We start from the raw sequence: 25,911 nt of genomic DNA, 5'->3' as shown, positions 1-25,911 counted from the left end.
GGATCCTGGTGGTTGAGCCGATGTCGAGTGTTTGGACCCTTAAGGCCCCTCGGCAGAGGCAACACACCACTTTGACCCCAGCTTCCTGTAGACGATACCTCCAGCCTGACCCGACCGGGGGAAACCGGCAGTCGCCTTTTCCTGTCCTCCCCACTGTCATCTTTCTTAGAACTTTCCTCTCTCCTCCTTCCTTCTCGGTTTTTTCACTTTTCATAGGCGGCGAGGGTTAACCTTGTGTGGCCAACCACTCTGAGTTGCGTCATATTTGGTTATAGCAGTGGTGTACAGCTGGTGTGGGCAGGGCTTGTTTTCAGGTTCCTGTCCCGTCTCCTTGTTGGGCTCCATGGTGGGTGGCTGGCACCATGGCCGAAGAACACATTTTTTTTATGGCTACCTCCTTTCTTTCAAATGATCGTCCTCTGAAAAGAGGGCGGACTGATGTGACCTCACAATTTTTCGACAAAAAGAAAACAACTTTCCCTAAATACCATATTGTGCACAGTGAACGAAAAGAAAAGCCAGCTAGAGTAGTATCCCCATTCATAGTTTCAAAAGTTCTCACAGATTTATTAGGTCCGAAGTACAAAGTAACAAAACTGGCTAGTGGACACCTCCTGCTTGAACTTGTTGACATCATTCAAATCTCGAAACTGGCAGACATCAAAACTTTCGGTGACATCCCTGTGTCTGTAACACCCCATAGATCGCTAAACACTGTACGTGGTGTCATCTTCGACAACGACTTTTTGCACCTGACAGAAGAGGAAATGCTGGAAGGACTGTCCATGGCTCCCAAAGCTGTCGCGGCCGCAATGCATGGGCCAAATGTGCCTCCAACGATCATAAATGCGAAGACTGCGATGCTGCACCACGCTGCGCAAACTGCGAAGGCGATCACGCCGCTTATTCAAGATCATCTCCTGCATGGAAAAAAGAAAAGGAAATTATTACCATCAAGACCAAAGAGAATGTTACATGGCAAGACAGCGTTACGCAATGACTCGATCGGAGCACATTTTCTTTCACCGCACATACAAACTTCGCCAATGTGGTGCGTGGGTGCGGCGCACCACAGCGGCCTTCGGCACCTGCCCACTCACACTAAGTGAGGTTGAGGCAGGGCCATCCGCACCCCTGGCAGATGCAGCGAGCGCTGCTATGCCACCCCCACAAACAGGCCCATCGGGCTCCAAGTCGGGAGCCCACAAGGCTTCCTCCATTCGGAAGTCCACCACCCCCCTGCCCGTGGTTTCCCCATGGAACTCCAGCGCCTATACAACTCGGAGCTCGCCTCGGCTGCAACGGCGGCGGGGCTCCCATGACCGAAAAAAAAGAAAAAATCACAATAACAGGCCCTCAACAAGGAGGGACCTGAGCTTCTGAATACATCCCCTTAAAAATTTATAATGGCATTTCTTATCCACTGGAACTGCCGTGGAATTTCAAATAACTATGGTGATGCAACAGATCTCTTACATTCTCTCTCTCCTGTGGCACTGTGCCTTCAGGAGACCAATTTGGGACCCTTACACAAAAATATTTTTAAAAACTATAAAGTTTTTCGCCATGACCGTGAGCAGGCGAATAGGCTCTCTGGAGGCGTTGCTGTTGTAGTTCAGAGCGGTGTTGCAACGCATGAAATCAAACACAAGATGAATTATGAAGCCGTTGCAGTCACTGTCATTAGCTTCAAAACAATTACCATATGCACAGTGAATCTTCAACAACACCTCACAGTAACACTCCATGACCTAGAAGTGCTGTTTAATCAGTTATCAGAGCCATATCTGGTAGTCGGAAATTTTAATGAGCACTCCCCATTTCGGGGGAGCGAACAGACGGATACTAGAGGCCGGGTTTTAGAAGATTTTATTCTGTGCAACAACGTCTGCTTGCTCAATACAGGCAAACCCACATATTGCTCTTCATCTTCAGGTAAGATGAGTTGCATAGACTTGTCTTTTAGCTCTCCATCTGTTTTTACAGATTTTAAGTGGAATGTTCTTGATAACCCAGATGGAAGTGATCACTTTCCAGTGATAATTAACTTTTCATCACCACCACCAATCATTCCAACTAAACCGCACCTTTGGAAACTGCACTTAGCGGACTGGCCACTATTTCAAAAAAGGGCCTGTCTGGAGAAATTATTTTCTGATAATCTTAGCGTTGATAAACTAAATGAAATTTTTACAACATGCATCATTGTGGCCGCACGTCTAGCCATTCCTTAGTCGTCAGGAATAGTACGACAAAATAACAAGCTCTGGTACACACAAGAACGCAGAGACGCAAAAAAGAAACAAAGCAATGCTTGGGTAACTTTCCGAAGGTACCCCACACATGACAGCCTCATAAATTTTAAAAAGGCGAGAGCAAAAGTACAGTACATAAGTCGCAATGCTGAGAAAAGTTCATGGAAAAACTATGTGTCGACCATAAATAGTTCAGTTACATAGAAGCAAATCTGGGAGCAAGTCAGCAAACTTAATGGCAGCTTTACTCCTTTCACAATTCCTTTCCTAACAGCTCCGGACACAGAAGCATTAGCGAACAGGCCGACAAACTAGGGGAACACTTCGCCACAGTTTCTAGCTCCTCACACTACACACAGTCATTTATAAAGCACAAGAACGCAACAGAAAAACGACTGCCGACTAGTGGCAGTGCAAATGAACATTACAATAAATTAATTACACTACAAGAAATCCGTACAGTACTTCCAGCCGGCAAACAGACAGCACCAGGCAGAGACGAAATACATTATGAAATGCTTGCTCACCTCTCCGAAGACTCTGTAGAAGCTCTTCTAAAATTATTCAATAAAATACGGCAGTCCAGAAAAATGCCAGAGGCGTGGAAAAACGCCGTGGTTGTGCTATTCCTGAAATCTGGAAAACCGCCAACTTCGGCTGGTAGCTACAGGCCAATAGCACTTACGAGTTGTCTTGCTAAATGTTTTGAAAGTGTGCTAAATATTAGGTTAATGTTCATCCTTGAATCGCGAAAACTTCTTAATATCCACCAATGTGGTTTTAAAAAAGCATGCTGTACAAACGACCATCTTGTCTGTCTTGATAACACAGTCCATGAAGCATTCATACGCAAACAGCATTGTCTGGCAGTATTTTTTGACCTGGAAAAAGCTTATGATACCACCTGGAGGTTTGGGATTCTTCGTGACCTCGCAGATCTAGGCATCCGTGGCAGGATGCTGAACTGTTTAAAAGACTTCCTTTCTGGTCGTTCCTTTCGTGTACGTCTAGGTAGCACGCTTTCGAAGAAATTCATCCAAGAAAACGGCGTACCGTAGGGGTGTATTCTAAGTACCACACTCTTTATTGTAAAAATGAACTCAATATCGCGAATAATTCCAAAGTCATTTAGCAGAACTTTTTGCTGGGCTAGTTGGTCCATTCTGACAATAGTGAAAACAGCGCTAAAGAAGAAGCCGGAAGGCGAAACGAGGAAGTGACAGGAAAGAGCGCTGACTGACAACAATTTATTGAGCGAAACTCGCGCAATATATAGGAAGGCAGTGGCAAAGATAGTCAGATGCAGTCAACGCCACATGATGCAAAGAGCCAAAAAGCGATAAAAAACAAAACAAGGTGATAAAGCCAACAGTGAACTGAATCTCAAAAGGGGTGGTAACAAAAAGGAAACTACACTCAATGACTATACACAGTTAATGTCACATGGTGTAAAGAGCCATAAAAGCGATAAAACCACAACAGGGTGAAAAGGCTAAAAGTCCGCAGAAACTCAAAGGGATGGTAACAAAAACTACATGTTGACTTAAACAGTTAAAGTCACAAGGTGTAAAGAGCCATTACGCGAAACTGTAGTTCTTGATAGGAGTAGAGACAGTGTAGCCCGGGAATTGAAGGAAGCTTTCTTTATAAAAAGAAAGGGCTTGGAATGTGTCAGTGACGCGTCTAAATCCTTGTAAGGAAGTGAACTTGCCTTTTTGGAACAACATTGCTAAAATTTTTATTGTTAACAACACGTGTTTCAATCCTTGAGTGTCACTGTTGCATCGGTTTTTTTTGTTAAGGTCTGTGAATTTTTTAGCCTTACGTTGCTACATTCTCTCAATTTTTATTCTTTCCACAATTCCATTTCTTCAGTTTTTATCGGTTTTACCCTTATTATCTGCTATGTATGTTTTATCGGTTTTTATGGCTCTTTACACCTTGTGACTTTAACTGTTTAAGTCAACATGTAGTTTTTGTTACCATCCCTTTGAGTTTCTGCGGACTTTTAGCCTTTTCACCCTGTTGTGGTTTTATCGCTTTTATGGCTCTTTACACCATGTGACATTAACTGTGTATAGTCATTGAGTGTAGTTTCCTTTTTGTTACCACCCCTTTTGAGATTCAGTTCACTGTTGGCTTTATCACCTTGTTTTGTTTTTTATCGCTTTTTGGCTCTTTGCATCATGTGACGTTGACTGCATCTGACTATCTTTGCCACTGCCTTCCTATATATTGCGCGAGTTTCGCTCTATAAATTCAGTTGTCAGTCAGTGCTCTTTACTGTCACTTCCTCGTTTCGCCTTTCGGCTTCTTCTTTAGAGCTGTTTTCACTATTGTCATAATACCAAAGTCCATCGTGTATTCCGTATATGTTGACGACCTTCAAATTTCATGCATATCTTCTAGCTTATCAACATGCGAAAGACAGGTACAACTTACACTGAACAAACTAGCGACTTGGGCAGACCAAAACGGATTTAAGTTCTCTCCACAAAAACAAAAAACAGTTGCTGTCCTTTTCTCACCGAAAAGAGGCATGCGGATTGATCCCACACTGCACTTGAATGAAAGTGTTCTACAAGTAAAACGAGCATAAATTCCTAGGCATAACTTTTGACAGAAAGCTCACATTCTCACCCCACATAAACACCCTCAAAAAGAAAGCCTCTCGATCTCTAAACATACTGAAGGTACTCTCACGGAAATACTGGGCATCCGGCAGGTTATGCCTTTTACAGATCTGCCGCTCTGTAGTACGGTCAACTTTGGACTATGGATGCATTGTGTATGGGTCTGCAAGACCATCATACCTCAAAAAACTGGATCCCGCACATAACATCGGTCTTCCTATATCAACTGGTGCATACAGAACATCCCCCATAAATAGTCTATATGTAGAACAAACAAATGAACCATCTCTTGCAAACAGAAGAGAAGAACTTACCTTTGCATATGTACTGAAAATAAGATCCTTACCAAAACACCTTTGTTACCCCATAGTTATCAAGTGCACATCTAGAAGACTGTTAAATAATAAACCACAATCGATCAAACCTTTGTTACTTTGTTATGTCGTGAACTCGGAATACTAGATGCTCTACCAAAAATTGCCCCGATGCACGATCGATTGCCACCATGGTACTGTCTTTTCTCTGCTTGCGACTTCATGCTAATGCAGTTTCGTAAAAAACAAACACCACGTGAACACCTACTACAAGAATACTTGGCTTTGAAAGAGAAATATTCAAGCTACGTGAAGTTTTAAACAGATGGCTCTAAAACAGCGATGCACGTTGGAAGTGCCGTAGTACAGGGGAAATGGCAAAATATAGTAAGATTGCCAAGTTATGTATCAATCTTTACTGCCGAATGTTATGCAGTGTGTATGGCTGTGGACGAAATAGTACATGAGAACATCGTAAACAGTATAATATACACAGATTCCCTCAGCCTACTCACAGCGCTCCAGTCAAGAAATGCAGTTGAATTCTTGTAGGCAGCATCATACACTACACAGAAAAAGTCACAACACAAGGACATATTATAAGGTTCTGCTGGCTTCCGAGTCACGCCGGCATAGAGGGTAATGAGAGAGCAGACTCAGCAGCAGTGCGAGCTCAAAATGGTGAAATCAAAAATGTGGACATACCTTTTAAAGATTGCATGAAGTTGATACATAACAACCTAAAGAACAAATGGCAGAAAGAGTGGGATAATGAACTCAACAACAAACCACTTCATAAAGCCCACCTTGGGGGAATAGAAGTCGTGCAGACACCAGGAACGTTTCACTGAAGTAATCTTAGGTCGCCTTCGCATAGGACACACACATTTGACACACAACTACTTACAAAAGAAGCTAAACCTGTTTGTGAAAGACGCGGACAAGAGCTCTCACTAAACCATATCTTTATGTTCAAACCTAGAAAAGCTAACAAGTATATTAGTAAATTTTATAATCAATGCATTCCATTTCACCAAGCGCTACTCTTGAGTGATAATGCAACTGTTGGCATTTTCCATGAAATTTTTACGAGAGGCTGGTTGTCCTGAGAAGAAGGCTGAGGTGTCTATTTCATTGGTTAGGGGCCTCGACATCCTTGCCCTGCAAAGGATGGCCACTGAGGGTACCTGACCTTCTTTAAAGCTTTTACCATTACCCATTTTAAAACTTTTTCTGCCCTTTACCTTCACTAGGTGATATGAAGTAACATTTTAGGTCCTTTACACCACCGTTTTGTTTTCTTTTTTGTATAAAATCCAGCACAAGGCAATTTCCTACACCTTGCCTACATGATGACCTTAGCCTAAGCCTATGTGCCATAAAACACAACACACTCACTCAGAAGGAAGCAGGCTGTCACTCTGCCAGGTCCTTTGGATGCCGGCTGTTTTCCTGGACTGAGGGCCCAACCTCCCAGGTTGCTTCTGTGTCTTGAAGGGGGACGTGGCTTTTCAAATTGCGATAAATGGCCAAAAAAAAAGTTATTTTTAAATCATTCATTTCGCACATATGCCTCGTTTTCTGTGCTGTCCCAAACTTTCATAGCTGAAATGCACTGAAAAGGACTCTAAAAGAATTGTTTTGTGCGTCACGGTGGCACTGCTCTTTGGGGAACTGCCCAATAAATTGTTGTTTTCCTCCTTTTACAGTTTTCTGACTAGATGCTCTCTTTGTGCAGCAGCTATTGCTTGACTGGTTTGTCAGTTTTGACCCTATGTGTTGTGTTGCACTCACAGAAAGCAGCTTAACTCTATGACATTCTTACTTTTGCAGTCTGATGAATTGTAGATTTTTGGTGTGACATCTTGTTTACGGTTGAGATAAGTCTACACCAACTGCTTTGTAAAAAATGAAAACATAGAATTTGAGCTGTGAGAAAAAAATCCAAGAGTGCCATCGTGCGTAGCATGCACTCAGAAATGCAGTTAATGTTGAACCAGTCTTTTACCCCATTTAGTCTAGCCTGCAGACGGTTCACAAGATGTAGAAACAAAAAAAAATTTAAAAAGTTCTCCCGGTATTGTGCTGAAATTTTGTGCACTTAAGCTTACTAATGTGCAGAAAAAGTTGAATCAAAAAATAAAGTTGATGTTGAAAGCTGCGTCCCACCTTAAAAGCTGACTCCATGACTTTTTTCGTTGATAACTTCATCACATTCCTTAGACATCCCGCACTTTGTGACAGAAAACTAAACTGTTTTTTAAAACACCAAGCAGAACTATTTAAAAAGAAACAGGAAATTTTTGACTAAACGATGTGACAACAGATTGTCCTATGACATCAAATGTGCATGCTCATGGGCCAAACTAACAACTGTAAGTGGTAGTTTGGCTCATTATTGGTCTGAACTGATCAAAGCCACCTTCAAATTTTGTCCTTCAGCACGCGCAGGGCCAATATTGACGTCTGACATCAAATGTGCATGCTCATGGGCCAAACTAACAACTGTAAGTGGTAGTTTGGCTCATTATTGGTCTGAACTGATCAAAGCCACCTTCAAATTTTGTCCTTCAGCACGCGCAGGGCCAATATTGACGTCTGTCTGTTTAGTGACGTCACACACGGAATAGGAAATTTTTTTTTGTGCAGCAACAGAACACCTCTCTGCTGCGAAATTTGGCTGAAAGGAACAGAAAACTGCAAAGAATGCACCGTGAAAGTTTCAGTAAAATCTGAGAGGAGGTAGAAGAAATGCCGGAGTTGGTCGTTTATTATCGGTGCCGTCAGCCACTTCTCTCTTCGAGCACCTGTCATGGTGGCGCCACTGGTTACGGTGCTCGGGCTCATCTACTGAGCTGTAGGACCTGTGTTCAGTCTCAGAACCCCACGGGGTCTAAATTAATCTGGTGCCCTCTACTACGACGTCCCTCATAGCCAATGTGTTGGACATTAAACCCAACAATTGACAGTTGTTCCAGTTGGCAAGCTTGCTTTCACTGCTTGGCAAGCTGTCACGTTCAGTTGGTGCTTGTTCTGTGCATCCTTCCCCTTGTTTGCAGCTTGAGGCACCACAGCATTTGCCTGCTTTTATGTAGCTGTAGCAGTGGGGTCTGCCATAATTTATTAATGCGATGACATTTAGGTTGTTGTCTCACAAAAAATTTCTGGCTTCTCTCTCACGAATTCCATGATCGGTTTTGAGAGACGTCATCAGCACTGTCAAATTTGAAAATCTAAGGACCCCCCTCCTAAGATGTGCAAGTTGGCCCACATCAAATTCTAGGGGACCCCCAAAATTTCGGCTTATCCCAGACAATGTAGGCTTATCCCAGGCAATGGATTAAGCTGTATTAGCGGGATTAATGGGTGTATTAGTTGGTCAGATTTTTGTAATCTTATACAATAATCCGATATAAGGTACTGGAACATTCTAGAAGGTGATGACTTGTGCATTTTCAAGAAGGACAGCTCGAAATAGACAAGGACTGAAGGAAGACACACAGATAAGCGCTGTTCTTCTCGAAACTTGCATATCAACTCGCCCAAGCATCAGTCCTAACGACTTGTGCATTCCATATAAGGGCAATAAAACTGGTTCCAACTGTAGTTTTGGCCGAAGATGCCAGAAGAATGTTAGACACTTGTGGCGACATACTCTGCACACATTTCCGCACAGCCTCCACCTTGTTATCATCCGGCCCAGCGTAACACGGCCACACGCTGGACTGTGTTGCCGATAAGACACAGCGCCACCGCTTCGTCACCCGAGTCATGCGTCACCGACGGTGGCTGGGAAGAGGGCTGTTTTTCCTTCCGCTACCCGGACTAGCGTAGCGTGGGCATGCTTGTCCACTGCTGTCGCTAATAAACAGTTGTTACGTTTTATGTTGGAATTCGTCCTTCGACAGAACGCACCCCACATCTGGTGACCCGGACAATGAACAATAACGCATCGCCGTCCCTCAGCATCCAATGACTTCCCACATCTGGTGACCCGTCAAGCCGCACCTTCTCCCTCAGCTGCGTTCCTGGTTGGCTTACTGGCAGGACCCAAGCCACGACCCGCCGCTTCCGGCGTTCTAGCCTCAAGGCATCGGTGGGTGATTGACTCAGTTCGAGGCTGTGATGTACCTGAACGGCATCATGATCCAGCCGTTCAAACACGCAGTCCTCTGCGATAGCCTCCCGCCCGACCTGCTGCGCCGAATCGCCTGCCCTGCCTTGGGCAGCCGGCCGTACGACGAGCTGCGCGCTGCCATTCTGGCGGACTTCGGCATCTCCTACCGCCCGCTGCCGCTCTACGACGCTGCAGACCCGCTGTCGCTGCCACCAGCAGCTGTCCCAGCCTCGCTCTGTGACCCGACCGTCCCTCTCCACGACACACAAGAGGCACATTCGGCGTTCCTGGCACCCCCAGTCCTCCCTTCAGCATCGGCTCTCCCGGCGCCGCCAGCCCTGCCGGCGTCTCCTGCCCTACAGGTAGCGTTGGCCCTCCCGGCAGCCGCCGCAGCCTCGGCCCTATCGGCAGTCTCAGCCCTCCCGGCGGCCTCGGCTCTCCCGGTGCCCACAGCCCTCTCGGCGGCCCCGGTCCTCTCGGCGGCCTCGGCCTTTCCGACAGTCCTGGCCCTCTCTCTACAGCCCCGGCCTTGTCGACAGCCCCAGCATCCCCGGCCCTCCCGGCAGCTCTGCCACTCCACATCCCTCACTGCACCCCGAAACCTCGGCCGCAGCGCCACAGCGAGAGTCGCCCACCTGAGCCGTGTCCTCGGACCCCGGACGGCCTGCACGACTCTCGACACATTCGATGTTTACAAGCCCTGAGGGCTCTCCACTCCGCAGGAGGGTGATGTGGCGACATACTCTGCGCACATATCTGTGCTGCCTCCACCTTGTTATCATCCGGCCTAGCGTAACACGGCCACACGCTGGACAGCGTTGCCGGTAAGGTGCAGCGCCACCGCTGCGTCACCGACGGTGGCTACAAAAACAGGCTGCCCGGCTGGGAAGAGGGCTGTTTTTCCTTTCGCACACACTCATTGTAGACACCATAGCAGACAACGTACATGCTATCATAAAGTGAAGAGTGCAAACTGGGACGCACACAATGGGATGAAGAATGAGAACAAACACAGCGCTGATGTTAACGAGTATTACAGGTATTCGTTTGAGCAGCGCTGTGTTCATTCTCATTCTTCGTCCCACTGTGTGCGTCTTGGATTGCACTGTTCACTTTATGATGTGTCATAAGCAACTAGCCCACCGAAACATCCTACATGCTGGTGCATTGTCTTCTTTAAGAATGTGGTTAAAAGGGCCCCCTGCAGCCATCCCAGCTCAGTATGGAGCTGTGTTAAGCTGCTGTTGCCAGCGTAGTTGAGCCTTTTACCTTCTTGCACCAACCCAGTGTAATGTTCACCCTACCTTGGGAGGTGTTCCCTGGGTCTCGAATTCTCCTGCTCCATTATACTGCTGCTGCACTGCTTTCACTGGCCGCGTGGAAGCACAGAACGAATGTGCAGGCCACAATGGACCCTGTCTCGTTATGTCGATGATTATTGGGATAATGCCTTTCCTTGTGATGCCAGTGTAGCAAGCTACATTACTTGATCTTTCATGCAGCAATAAATAAACAACACACTCATGCTGGCTTATCCTGTTGCAAGCATAGTATCAATATTTTCAGTAGTATGGTGGCACAGTCTATGCTGTAAGTACGATTTGCAACACACTGGTGCTGAACTGGCAATCGCTGAGTGGTTTGAGGCACCAGACAGTGGAGGTGTTCTAGTGTTTTCAAATCCCATTCAGAACATTGCAAAACTTTTTTTTTGCTGGATGCAGTCTGAATGGGACAATAATAATAATTGTTTTTGAGGAAAGGGAATGCAGTGTAAATGTCTCAAAGTCTACATGATATCAGCTGTGGAGGCCAATAGTCTCAACATCTACTTTGCCTTGATGTTCGACTGAGTTCATCAGGAGCAGTATGCACGCTTGCTTAATGCATGCACTGACGGCCATCGACACTGGCCATTCCACACCTGCTCCACGCATGCGGACCTGAAGTAAAGGCCTATTCACACTTGTGAGCCAGGAGTTTGTGCAACCGTTTTGATCGGAAAGCTACAGTTCCATGGTCGTCACACACTGCCTGACTTTTCAGCCTTGCGACCTCAGGTTATCTTCTGCTCAACCAAACAACAGCATTGCAGAAGTGAACTGCAGCTTTTTAAACATTCGGTTTCTTGTTGCCAGTAGTAGCCAAGATGATTTCTGTCATTCTGAATGAGCATTACAGACGGGAGCTTTACGGTTTAACACGGCAGCACCTGGCACACCGTCGTGACCACTGTTCATGGACTCCAAAATAATGCCCTTACACAGACTGTGATTACTGCACCACTTTACTGCTATACCAAATAATATATATAACCTAACTCACTTTCCGTCAACTTGTTTACTTCCCCTCAGAGAAATACATGTGCTTTGTCCAAGGGGAAGTTCTTAGTACCTCCCTCTTGTAACAACTATGACCAGCGGCGCCTGAGGAACGCAGGTGTGAAAGCATGGAACGATCTTCCTCAGGGTGTTCTTCCTAATTTTTATAGATTGAACACAATAACATGGAAAAAAATTAGCTATGGTTCAACCCGCCTGAACCTAGTGATGCAAGCAAAAGCTCTGCTAAGCGTGATTATCTAATCTGATGCCTTTCCATATCGTAAAGATGATCAGATTCTGCTTGATGGCGACAATGCATCGATGAAGCGCTAGCTCTGGCACGTTGCTCCTCCATGGCTTTGTGTGAAGGTACGCGCATGCCACACGCTTTTGTATGGTGAACGGCACGTCACATGATTTCTGGCGGTTATGAGAGTGCCGTCAGCTCCGCATAGTGAGTGCTGTCCGTCAGCTCAATGTGCACAGCTGTGGCCACGCGCGGCGAGTCACGTGGCATGACATCAGAGCCAGGCCTCCTGTGGTTTGGAAGTCAAGCCATGTGATTTGTACGGGAGGAGTAGAGCTTTTGCTCGGACATATTTGTGGTGCAGGTTTCTTGACCATAATTGTATATGGTCATTATGTTAACACATTGCTTAGTGCATGTGTAATGTATGTCATATTCTTTATTTTCTGCTATTGTTTGTCATTGTGGCTCTCTATAATTGTGAAACTGTTCTCTTTGCATGCAATGCTGTGAACAAAGTGTGTGTTACATTTTGTATCTTTATTGGTTGCATGGGATGTGTAATAATTTTTTCCCCTTGTTTGTGTTTGTGTGTGCATTCTTTCACCCCACTGTTCATACTTTCCAAAACTGCCCTTTGGCTATGGATCCACTTAACTTTGTATATTAGAAACTGTTCCTTGAAATAATAATAAGAAATTTAAATTGAAAGCATGTAAAAAGTTACTCGCAGGCTGCACTTGCTGGTGTGACCATAGGCGCTGTCGAGCTGGGCACGACTTACTAGTGTAAGTGAAGCAACTTGTGACTGTCACATCTCAACACTGTGTGAATGCGAATACATTGGCGAAGTGAAATTTCAGCCACAGGAGGAGGCAACAGCGCAATGCACAGAATGTGCGTACGAGGGTGTGGAGACTGCTTTGGCCCAACGGTGAACGCAGTCTTTTCAGGACTGCAGTAGGCAAGCATAATGGGGGGGTGACAGCCAAATGCAGTGTGGCGTGTCCTCCACATGTGCCCTGGTGTGTGCAGATGTCGCCCAAGAAGTGGTCCAAGAACACATTTGGCTGGGCGCGAGCCGAGGTGCTGGGAGCCCTGGTGAATGCCGTCTTCCTGGTGGCCCTCTGTTTCTCCATCCTGGTGGAGAGCCTCAAGCGCTTCTACAAGCCGGAGATCATTGATGAGCCAAAACTCATCCTATACGTGGGCATCGCCGGGCTCATCGTCAATATGATCGGCCTCTGCCTGTTTCGCGGTGAGTCTGTCACCGTGAGGCTGGGCTCTCTCCTAGAACCATCGGCTGCTGTTCTTGGACATCCTTTATCACATTTTAGACAATGTGCCATTACTGTCATTTCTGTCTTAACTAGCACTTAGTGATTGCTAGCCCTTGACCGTCTCTGGGTTCACGAGTATGGCTTCACCGTTTTCTTCTGTGCTGCTAGGGTCGATTTCAGCGCACATTCCTCAAATCATATTCATGTGAATCCCAACTTGTATTCTTTACTAACAAGTTGTATGTTATTCTTGATCTTAATTCACTAGCTGACTGCATGTGCATAGATTTTGCAAAAGCGTTTGATAAAGCATGTCATAGCTTACTACTATACAAATTGCAGCAACTTAACCTAATAGAGTCAGGGCAACGTTAGACTTTAATCAACCAAATAATCAGGCAGGCTTTCCTAAAGGATATTCCACAATAGATCATATTCACACTATCAATCAGGTGATAGAGAAATGTGCAGAATATAACCAACCTCTATATATAGCTTTCATTGATTACGAGAAAGCATTCGACTCAGTGGAAACCTCAGCAGTCATACAGGCATTGCGTAATCAGGGGGTAGAAGAGCCTTATGTCAAAATACTGGAAGATATATATAGCAACTGCACAGCTACTATAGTCCTCCATAAAGTCAGCAATAAAATTCCAATAAGGAAGGGCGTCAGGCAAGGAGGCACGATCTCGCCAATGCTGTTCACCGCATGTTTGCAGGAGGTATTTCGAGGCCTGAATTGGGTACAGTTGGGAATAAGAATAAATGGAGAATACCTAAATAATCTGAGATTTGCTGATGACATTGCCTTGCTGAGTCACTCAGGAGGTGAACTGCAAATCAGGATCAACGAGTTAGACAGGCAGAGCAGATCGATGGGTCTAAAAATTAGCATGCAGAAAACCAAGGTAATGTTCAACAGCCTAGCAAGGGAACAACAGTTCACAATTGGCAGCGAGAGCCTAGAAATTGTGCCGGATTATGTCTACTTAGGTCAGGTAGTGACAGCTGATCCGGATCATGAGAGGGAGATAACTAGAAGGATAAGAATGGGGTGGAGCGCATATGGCAAATTCTCGCAGATCATGAGTGGCAGTTTACCAATTTCCCTCAAGAGGAAAGTGTACAACAGCATAATCTTACCGGTACTCACCTACGGGGCAGAAACGTGGAGGCTAACGAAAAGAGTTCAGCTTAAGTTAAGGACAACGCAGCGAGCCATGGAAAGAAAAATGATAGGTGTAACGTTAAGAGATTGGAAGCGGGCAGAGTGGGTGAGGGAACAAACACGGGTTAATGACATCCTAGTCGAAATCAAGAGAAAGAAATGGGCTTGGGCAGGGCATGTAATGCGAAGGCAAGATAACCGCTGGTCTTTAAGGGTAACGGAGTGGGTTCCAAGAGAAAGTAAGCGTAGCAGGGGGCGGCAGAAGGTTAGATGGGCGGAGGAGATTAAGAAGTTTGCAGGCAAAGGGTGGATGCAGCTGGCAAAGGATAGGGTTAATTGGAGAGACATGGGAGAGGCCTTTGCCCTGCAGTGGGTGTAGTAAGGCTGATGATGATGATGATGATGAACCTTTACCCAAAGATTCTAACCCGGGTTGAATCTATTCTTACAAATCGTCAACAGTTCGTTTCCGTTAACCACCTCACCTCGGATCTGAGTGTGGTTCACTCTGGTTTTGTGCAACGCTCTGTGCTCGGTCCACTTCTCCTTATTTACATTAACGACCTACCCTCCTGCATTTCATCTCACATTCACTTACTCACCGACAACTGTGTAATATTCAGGGAAACAACATGTGATGGGGACATACTAATGCTTTAATCCAACCTCGACTACATCTCAACTGGGTTAAATCTTGGCTAATGGACCTTAATGTTAACAAGTGAAATTTCTTGCGTGTGTCTCGAGTGACTAATAACTTACCCTCTTATCGTCTTAACGGCTTGTCTCTAGACTCTGTACACTCTTACAAATACCTCGGTGTTCACATTACTAATGACCTTACCTGGACTGCTCATGTTTCACATGCCGTTAACAACGCCAACAAAACATTTGGATATCTTCGCCATAACTTTGGTAAAGCACCTTCATCTCTGAAGCTTTTACTGTGCAAAGCACCCATTTTACCTAAACTCGAATACGCAGCATCGATATGGGATCCTTATGGCCAGAATTTAATGCACTCACTTGAGATGGTCCAAAATACTCCTACTCGGTTCATTCTAACTACAACAGAACCGCAAGCATAACCCACATGAAAGCTAGTCTCGGTTTGCCATCCCTTGCGTCTCGTCGTAGAACGCTTCGTCTTTGCCTTTTTCATAAACTTTCTCGCCATTCTTACCTGCTCAAAGAACTTATTTCACCTCCGCAGTATGTGTCACGACCCACACGCCCACGCCCATGCCGTGGATCACGCCCACAAGGTTGGAATACCATTCTGCAGAACGAAAACCTACTTTCATTCGTTTTTACACCGGACATCCGACGAGTTGAATCACCTTCCCACACCACTGGCACTAATTAACTCTTTCGTTACCATGGGAAAAAGTACATTTTTTCATAGGTCTCAGAAAAACATTTTTTGCTAGAAAAATTGTGATAGGTAAAAGTATACAAAATGGATAACAGTGATTGAAATTGAATGCACTTTCTATTCAAATTTATTTCAACGCAGATTCTTGTTTTAAATACTGTAAAAAATAGAAAAACACGAAAATAAAAAGAGTTTGTATTTACATGACAGTAACTCTCCAAAATAATTTATTAAAACAAACAAATAAATTTTTTATAACTTAGCGCAGCGAAATTTCCGCTACAGCGAAGTATTTCCGATTCCCCGTCAGCATACCACACAAGGCAACGCAATTATTTTTCCCCTGCAACATACAATTTTTTAGCAAGCTCCCACTTCAATGAAATTTTTCTGAGTAAGCAGCAGATTTTTTTTTTTGTGTTCACACATGCCCATATCTCAATAGGTTTCACCAAACATGGCTGCCGAAGACAGATTGCACTTTCAATAGTGCAGCTGACATCCGTGGAGAATCGGAATTAATGTACAGTCATGTACACATAAAGTTGCGATGCGGCCCACGACTGCCTGCGATGGTTTTGCTGACAGCCCGGACTCGACGCTTGTGAACCGCGGTCGTTGGTGCAAGGTGGCTTTCTACTTGATCACTCGCTTTGCTGATAATGGCATAACGGAAATCAGTTGCAGCATTCATTTCAGTGTGAAGCTATCGTGTCAACGGAAAGCAGTGAAAACATTAAACACTTTGATAAACAATGGCTAGTTCCAAAGCGCTTTTTCAGAGTCCTCATTTCAGATCACGTTAGGCCTAGCGACACCCAAGTGGCTCGCTGCTACCTGCTGCCGGCCGGCATGCCACTGGGCAGCACTTCGTTGCAAGGAATGTTACGCCGGCTAGCATGCACTCTAGTCTTGCTTTTGAGGTGCAGGGGAGCATCGTGATAACGTCTTTTTTTATCTTTCCTGTCTGGTGCACCTGGGCACCGACCTAATACAGGCACTGCGAGTGTCTGTGCTCAACAGAACGACACTTCGTCGGTATGTTTGTACCGCACGTCACACAACATTGAAGAATCGGAGCAACCGCATTTCTTGCACGTCGTCTAAAACATCGATTTCGAGGTGCATGTGACCGCTGCTCAATGCACAGTGACACGGACGCATGCGTGCCACTCAGAGATGCCTGCAGGTCTCAGTACAGACTCCTGCAAGAGGAAAGCAGGGGCACTTTTAAAACACAAGCAGAAAAAATGTTAGTCTTCGTAGCAAATGTAGCGGGTGCGTTTATTATGCGAATACAGTAGAGTCCGCTTATAACAAAAATGAGCGTCACGCGACGTCCGTTCGTTATATCCCAAAGTTCGTAGTAAGTGGACCACAGCTTTAAAAGCAGTTGCTTGTCAAAACACAAAATTTTTTCTTCGCGAAAAAGTCCGCGATTGACGTGTTTTTGCAGCGCAGATCCGATGAGGGAGATTTCCAGTTTATTTAAAGCAGAAGCGTGCTCTTCACCGAGGCCCTTGGCATAGACAAGTTGTCTGAGGCTTTCTATGTAGCCCATTGCTACAGGTGCGCTTATATGAGTGTTGGCTCTTAAATTTCATCCTCATCTTATTCCTCTGCGTCACTCTCGTCCCACACTTCAGTAACGATGCCCTCGTCCGTGCACAGATCCGCGGTGTCGGCGTCGTCATCTACAGAAATAAGATCATTCCAACCAATGTCATGACCCTTCATGTTGGAGTCGACGACGCGCCACCACAAATCGCCGCCGGGCTGGTCATCTTCCGAAGCATCACCTCGGCATCAGACACTGTCGACGAAGCCGGTCTTGCGGAAGCAGTTCCGCACGCAAGCGGCCGTCACCTCCGCCCAGGCCGCTTTCATCATCTCTACCGCTGAATACAATGGAAATGGGCACGGTGTTCCCGTCCGCTATCCCGAATTACAACCGGAGCCCGAGATTTGAACGAAGCCAACGAAACGTCCGCACCGCGACAAGAGTGACAAAAGCACGCGGCGGGGCAGACGTGCAACGTGCACAAGCGGCAATCAAGTTAAAGATACAGATGCAAGCGCCAGCAGAGAAACCAATGAGGGACGTCCGTGAGCGTCGGTGCAGCCACCTTTTGGCTCCCACGGAGGGCTTACTTCATGGAGCGTGGCCTCCGAGATCGGAGGCTGCGGAGGCCAAGCACGGATTTGCAAGAGAGAGAGGAGAGGGAAGTGAGGAGGGGCAGGAGGGCGCTTTTGTCGGCGGGGAAAGGGTAGCTCGCTTGAGAGCGGCACGAAGCGGGGCGGGCAGTTCGCCTGCGATAGGGCTCGGGAAAACATGCCACGCGCGGGGGGCATAAAGGGGTCGGAGGCAGGTTATTTCGCATCTCGGCGCCGGGTTTACGCCGTCCGTTCGCTGTAACCGATCAGCAGGGCTTAATGACGTTCGTTATATGTGCGATTTTGTGCCATTGAAACAATGTATATTTTGACGGTTGCGCAGGTCTCAGTTCGTTATAAGCGAAAGTTCGTCTGAAGTGGGGCCTTATATGTGGGCTCGACTGTAAGTCCATTGTGCTAGATTTACGGAGTACCAAGGAAATCGCACCACGGTGCCAATTTCGAAATGGCGGAAGACAAAATTTGACAGATTTTTGGAAAATAAACGTTTTTCATAAACTACCCAGTCCAGGCCGTCTATGCTCTGGCCTGATTTCACGACAACAAATCTTCTTCAACCAAATTTTTCACGGGTCCCATGAATTTTGTTGAAGCGGCATTCGACTGTAGTACACTGTCAAACATTGATAGGCTGTTTAAAGATTTATTGCAATGCCATACGACAATAGTTGACAAGAGATCCGCTTAAATATCCAAAGCAAGACAGGATCAAAGCCACCCATGTTTCCTCCTGTCATGCATCCTGGTGGAGGCATGGAGGACTGTGAAATCTTTGCCGAATTTTTGACAGTGGCTAATGAGCAGCAGTCGAAACAAACATTATTTGTTCCATAGCTGTTGAGAATGAAGCGTCGAAATCAGCTGAAGCTTGCTATGTACACTAACATATTGCGCTTCGCCTGGCATAAATCGCTCAGTTGGTCTCCCGCACTTTTACCAGTGCACACGTTTCATCATCACTTTCCACTTGTCATTCTGCGATGGTGAAGGTGAACAGTTGTCTTTCATGGTGTGTTCACTTCCGCGAAAATGCTCTATCATGAAAATGTGTCAGCGCTTCTCTGACACTGAGGACAAATGTGGCCAACAGGAGCCGTCGGCAACCGGGAAGAAGAGTATAGTTTTTGCAAACTGGTTCAGATATTGTGCTGTACATGAAAAATTGATTAAAATGTTAATAACAGCAATTAATGAGACTGTTAACTTGAATTATATTATAATGCAATAGCGTTAAGGGTCCCATTGTGCAGAAAGCCCGACGTCGGCATCGTTGGCATTGTGAGCAAAAAAATCCCCCGAGAAGCTACCAAGGGGGGCAACCTGTCATCACAACCTGTCCACCGGATTGTGAGCAAACTGTGGCAGTTAATAATTAGTTGTGACCCATGAAGAGCAGCCTGGGTCCATGCAGGGCCATCGTTTACCCGCTGCACTCCCAGAGAATGTAAAGTCGAGAATATATGTTAACCCACTAAAGTTATCACCCTCAAGGTGGAGCTTAAGATTACACAAGTCGCGCTTGCATTAGTTCGGGCAACACATGCAATGGGCTGTGAATCTCATTCTATGCCCGTGCAGCCCTCCAAAAAAACTGCATTAACACGTAATATCATTTTGCTTTGAATGACATTACATGTGCCGCCTTATAAGGATGGTTGGTCCATGTAGTTTGCAGGTCTTGCGATATGTCAGATATGGGGAGGCTTTCAGAGAGTGGTTGGCCCTGTGCATGTATTGGGGCCATACTGCTGTTGCTGCTTGTGCAGAGCATGGCCACAGCCACAGCCGCGGCCACCACCACAGCCTGCCCACAGTGGAGGAGGTGGTGTTGCAAGGCCTGGAAGAGGACATCAACGACAACCGCTTCCGTGTGGGTGAGGGAGGCCAGGTGGGGGCTGAGGGGGACCGGAGCACGCCTGCAGCCACAGGCGGCCAGCTCAACATCCGCGGCGTCTACCTTCACATCCTGGCGGACGCACTGGGCTCGGTGGTGGTCATCATCAGCTCCCTGGTCATCTGGCTCACCACATGGGAGCAGCGCTACTACGTGGACCCGGCCCTCAGGTGGGTGCAGGGCGACAGCAGCCCTTTTTGATTGGTCAGGTTAAGCACTTGCATTGCTCTGGTGTATGTGCGGGGGCCCTTTGCGATAGCCGTGCAGATAGAGAGCAGTCTCAAGCCAGGCATGCAGAATGAACACAGGAAAACTGCTTTTAAGATAGAGGCCAAGCGCCAGTGTGGCTGAGAGGATGCATTTTTGTTTCTGCATGGATCTGTGCTTTTAAAGGGCCTGTGATAAGCTTCGTTCTTCACTTGATGACTTCCAAGCGAAGAACACGAGAGACCCTGGAAGCTGTGTATATTAGGCATAATAATTTGTCACTGAGCAGGCAAGCTTGTGTCGTCGTGTCCCACCGATGTGAGCAGCTAGAAATGGTAGCCTGCTCTTTCTTGTTGATCAAGAGCCACTTATTGGGGGCTGTCATCATTTCTTGTACAGTTTAAAGTTGTGAAGGTATCTGAAAGGATGTGCGGTTCCACGGGTTTCCGAGCATCCGCAGGGACATCCCCGCAAGGGGATGATGGTGAACGGTGCACCGCGCCTAGCCGTGCGTGGCATCGCCGTGTCCGGGGAATAGGAGATCCTGTTGGTTGAGCCGATGCCGAGCGTTTGGACCCTTAAGGCCCCTTGGCGGAGGCAACACACCACTTTGGCCCCAGCTTCCTGTTGACGGCACCTCCGGCCTGACCCGACCGTGGGAAATCGGCAGTCGCCTTTTCCTGTCCTCCCCTCCGTCTTTCACTTTCCTATCATCTTTCTTAGAACTTTCCTGTCTCCTCCTCTCTTCTTGGCTTTTTAACTTTTCATAGGCGGCGAGGGTTAACCTTGTGTCGCCAACCACCCTGAGTTGCGTCATATTTGGTTATAGCAGTGGAGTACAGCTGGCGTGGGCAGGATTTGCTATCAAGTTCCTGTCCCGTCCCCTTGTTGGACTCCGTGGTGGGGGGCTGGCACCATGACCGAAAAACAATTTTTTTATGGCTCCCCTACTTTCAAAACCTGATTGCTCTCTCAAAAGAGGGCGGAACGAGGCAGACAACTTCTTTCAAAAAAGAGAAGTAACTTTCCCTAAATATCACATGATCCACAGTGAAGAACAAGATAAACAGGCAAGAATATTATCTCCCTTCCTTGTGTCAAAGTGCTTGACTGAAACCTAAGGCATTGGCTATAAGCTCTCAAAAATGGCCAGTGGCGACTTATTGCTCAAACTATGTGGCAATGTCCAACACTCTAAGCTCTCCAATGTAAGACCATACATACCAAACCCTCGAAGATGTTCCAACTGCCAAAGGTTCGGCCACGGCTCGCAGAGCGGCTGCGGTCGCAAAACTTGCGCAAAATATGCTTCGAATGATCATCAGTCTGATGTATGTGATGCAGCCCTGCGCTAAAAATACTCCCTAAAAATACTCAAAGTATTGTCACGTAAACGTTGGGGTGCTGACAGGACATGTATTTTACAAATTTATCGATCAGTGCTACGCTCCACCTTAGACAACAGATGTATAGCTTACGGGTCAGCGAGACCTTCGTACCTGGAACGACTGGATCCAATACATAATGTAGGTTTGCGTCTTTCCTCTGGTGCTTACAGGACATCGCCCATAAATAGTCTTTTTGTAGAAATCAATGAACCGTCCCTTACAGATAGAAGAACCATGCTCACATGCTCATACATTTTAAAAATCCGTTCACTGCCCAAACACCTATGTTACCCAATAGTCACAAAGTGCCCATCTAGAACATAGTTTAACAACGAACCGCTCGCTATCAGGCCACTCCTCCTGCGTTTTGAAGATATGTGCCAAAACCTCGGCGTACTAGATACATTACCTGACATTGCTCGCAGACGAGATCCACTACCTCCATGGTACAATTTTCCTGCAATGTGTGATCTCACTCTTACTCAGTTCCATAAAAAATGAACTCCGCAACAACATATACTACAAGAATTCCTTGCACTCGAAGAAAAATACAGTAGTTTTACGCAGTTTTATACAGACGGTTCAGAAACTGACGTTTACGTAGGAAGCGCAGTGGTCCGAGGGAAGTCGGAGAAAACGGTACACCTTCCACAGTGCTCATCCATCTTCACTGCAGAATGTTAGGCAGTGTGTGTGGCCGTAGAAAAAATAGAAAACGAGAACCTCACCAACAGTAATATTTACACATATTCCCTCAGTATACTTACAGCTCTGCACTCTAGAAATGCAGTCACTCCGATTCTTGGGACATCATACACAAGATAGTAACAGCGACAGCTCGAGGGCAAAACATAAAATTCTGCTGGGTTCCCAGTCATGCCGGAATAAGAGGCAACGGAAGGGCAGATTTCTGCGCTTCTAAAGGTCGTGTTAAGGAAATAAAAGAGTAAATATACCTTTTAAGGATTGCATAAAGTTAGTACAGCGTAAACTAAGAGAAAAATGGCAGTCCGCATGGAACGGCGAAGTGAATAATAAACTAGACTTGGTAAAACCGGTTTTAGTGAATTTAAATCATTTGTTCACCAGGAACGTTTTAAGGAAGTGATTTTATGTCGTCTTCGGATAGGTCACACGCAGCTTACTCACAACTTCCTGCTAGCAAAACAAGACAAACCTATTTGCGAATGCGGAGATGATCTTACTGTTAATCACATTTCATTTTCATGTGTAAAACTTGAAATACTAAGAAGTACTTTACTCAATTTTATAATGACTGGATTCCTTTTCATCCAGCACTGCTCTTAGATGATAATGCCATTGATAGCATACCTTCCGTTTTTAGCTTTTTAAAGGGAATATGCAATGAATAAAAAGTCGCTTGTAAATGTTTTCAATGCTTAGAAATGATGCTAAGAAGCATTCACACCAAGTATGAGTCTTCGGAACTTAGCCGGCAATTATGCATTTTTAAAAACCGTGTTTTTTAAAATTCGTGGGCGGACTCGTGTGCTCGTAGTCACCGATTTTAAAACTAACATCATGAAAAAATACGTCACTGTACCCATGACGTCGCCAGGCCACCACATGCTGTCATTCGCTGGAGCCACGGCAGCCACGGCGTCACGGGCACACTTCCGGTAGCCGTGAAAATCGTCTGCTCGTGCCGCCGCGCAACCCTCTCGGGCAAGCGCTAGCCAGGGCATTGCCTTTCAATTTTCCTCTGCCGCTTCCTCCTGTCGGGAGTTTCGGAGCAACTCGCAGTGGCTCGCCGAGTTGCTACCGTCGTCGCTGGCGTGCAGCCGGCACGGCGTGAACGTATAGGGCTCAATGCCATCGCGGCCGTAAGAGCGAGCAGTCGCGCCTCGAGGTCCGGGTCCATTACTGCTAACTACAACAGACAAGTAAAGAAACCTGACGTGCGCCGCAATCCAGGAAGGCGAAGAGACCGGAGAGATGCCGCCACGCCGCCGACGCTGCTGCTGGGGTGCTAGGAGCGACAACCGGAAGTTGCAAAAGGAACGTCAGCGGATGACGAATTCATGGGCAGAGCCCAGTCCCAGAGCTGTTTTCCTTATTTTTGTCTGGTGCCCTGCGTGTACGAGTTGAGTGGGGAGAGGAGGAGCGTAATTTTTAATCGTCTATATCTTTGTTGTTATTGATGTTAGCTTAAAAATTCTTGCGTTGGGGTGACAAGTGATGAAATGCCTATCTCTCATCTGCTTTACGTAATCTCAATTAATTTATTGCATAGTCCCTTTAAAAGAAGCAGGGGCACTTGAAAAACGAAGTTTTGAACCACTGGTTCGCTTTATTGCATGGTAAACCTCGGCCACTTTCTCATTCCTGAGAAGAAGGCTGAGGTTCTTTATATGATTGGTCGGGAGCCTCAGGGTCTTTGCCCAGCCAAGGATAGCCGCTGAGGATACCTTACCTTCTCTGGGGCTTTTACTAGGTATTAGATATTTCCAGATTTCCTCTTCTCTGTGTTTTACGAGGCAGTTTAATATCTTTAAGCTATCTACACCATCGACGATTTTTCATTTTCCTAAACATTATACAGAAAGCCATTTCTATACCTTGAGCTTGGCGCATGATGGCCTTAGCTGCCTATGTGCCATAAAACCCATCACAACACAAAACTGGGCACACATGCGCACAGTCATACATCGATGATGAGATAAAAAAAATCTAAAATGCCAACATACACACGTGCTGTAACTGCCTTCCAATCTACCCTTTGTGCAGCATGTCATTCGTTTCGCAGACAAAGTTAAAGAAGTTTTGCTAAAGCAACTGTTAGATTTCCTGATGATATGGAATGCTTCGGCGACTTCTCTGGTATTCTTGTCACTGTGAAAAAATAACAATTCTGTGTCGTCAAAGAAAGGAACGCATTTACACACACTGCAATGCTTTGCCAGGTTCGTTTCTTTTTTATGCAATGAATTGGCATGCTCTACGAGTCTAATATTAATGCAACGGCCTGTCTGGCCTACGGAAGTAAGGCCACATGGTAAACAATGCACTTCCTGCAACTGGTGAACTTATTGAGAGGATTTACCTTGCAGGCAGCATTCCTTTTAAAGCCTTGCTGCTTCCTCTGAACTGCTGCCCCTAACTTACCCAGCTTATTAGGAGCAGAAAAAAATGACCTTAACACCATACTTGGCCCCCACCCTCTTAAAACGATGCGACAACGCACGCACATAAGGCATGACGGCAATTTTTTTCCCGTCAACATTTTCATTGGGCTGTCCCAAACATTTCAGCGCTTTTATAATCTTATTTGCACCAGCCCCAAGTACGGAATCAGGAAAACTGGCCTCTCTGCATCTCTGGGCTTGAACTGAAAGACCACTATACATGTGATGAATGCAAGATTTTTTGACAGCCAAACCAATACATCCTGTTACAATTCCGAATTTGACAAGACACGTAGCTTACAAGAGGTTTTCACTCCTGGGAGCGTATCGCCAGCATACCGTATAAACGCGTGTAAGGGCCGCACTTTTTTTCCCAGATTCGGGGGGCAAATTTCGGGGTGCGGCCCATACACGCGATTTTCGAAAAAAAAATTTTTTTTTTCAAGTGAAAGCAAACCAATCTGGAATGTGCGGCATTTATTTACCGTTCAGGCATCACTCACGGAGTCTTCAGACTCCGAGCTGGTGCTGTGTTCAGGTAAATGTTCAGCCCACAGAAAGTCGTCTTCGGTCCCGTCTAAACTGTTTGAAATTCCGATCACTTTGAAACTCCGGGTTACAATGTCGGTCGACACGGAATTCCACGCGTACAAAATCCATCCAAGCACAGTCGCGAGCGGTGCCCTCTTAAGCCGCCCTGTCGGCGTCTCGTCGTGATTGCCATCGGCCATCCATTCCGAATACTGCCTTCGAAATTCAACCTTAAAAGGCCGATTGGCGCTTACATCCAGGGGTTGCAGCATGTCGGTGAGGCCGCCCGGTATCACGGTCATGTCTGTGCGGATACCGCGCAGGCGTTCCTTAACCCTACCCGTCAAGTGACCGCGGAAGCTGTCCAAGACGAGGAGCGATCGTCGGACCAGCATGGCGCCTGGGCGCTTCTCCCAAACGCTTTTTACCCAGTCGAGCACAAGCTCATCGTCCATCCAGCCCTTTTCTTTTGCGCGAACTACAATTCCCTTGGGGAAAACGCCTTTAGGAATCGTTTTTCTTTTCAGGATGACGTAGGGGGGCAGCTTCCGCCCGTCCGCGGTGACGCACAGCATAGCGGTACACCGTTGGCGCTCCGCGCCGGTTGTCCGCACGAAAACACTCTTCTTTCCTTTCAGTTCAACTGTGCAGCTCTCGGGACAGTCGAACCACACGGGGGTCTGGTCGGCATTCGCTATCTGCGAAAATATATAGTTGTGCTCACGACGCAGACCGATGACATACTTCTGAAAGCTGAGCACCTTGTCGGTGTAGTCGGGGGGCAGCCGCTGGCACAGCGTGGTCCTTCGCCGAAATGATAGGCCCTTCCTCTTCAGAAATCTTCGTACCCAGCC

At 46.4% G+C, this 25,911-nt stretch overlaps 1 protein-coding gene across 14 annotated transcripts in view; it reads left to right on the top strand.

Moving 5' to 3' along the window:
- The window catches only part of LOC144127783 (proton-coupled zinc antiporter SLC30A1-like), a 188,738-nt gene that overhangs the window by 30,920 nt on the left and 131,907 nt on the right, over window positions 1-25,911 (top strand). For 13 of the 14 annotated variants that reach the window (XR_013313564.1, XR_013313563.1, XM_077660683.1 and 10 more), the window contains 2 exons: window positions 12,926-13,148; window positions 19,658-19,955. Coding sequence is in view for 12 of the 14 variants with exons in the window: in XM_077660683.1 (XP_077516809.1) it covers window positions 12,926-13,148; window positions 19,658-19,955 (521 nt within the window). In the remaining 2 variants the exon portion in view is untranslated. Of the gene's footprint in view, window positions 1-12,925; window positions 13,149-19,657; window positions 19,956-25,911 lie in introns of those variants that run through there. The other variant, XM_077660691.1, reaches the window with a different exon arrangement.

The sequence above is a fragment of the Amblyomma americanum genome, chromosome 4 (genome assembly GCF_052857255.1).
Source record: "Amblyomma americanum isolate KBUSLIRL-KWMA chromosome 4, ASM5285725v1, whole genome shotgun sequence".
In the NCBI taxonomy this organism is placed as follows: Eukaryota; Metazoa; Arthropoda; class Arachnida; order Ixodida; family Ixodidae; genus Amblyomma; species Amblyomma americanum.
Note: the sequence above shows the minus strand (reverse complement) of the source record. Positions and strands in the feature narration are given on the sequence as shown.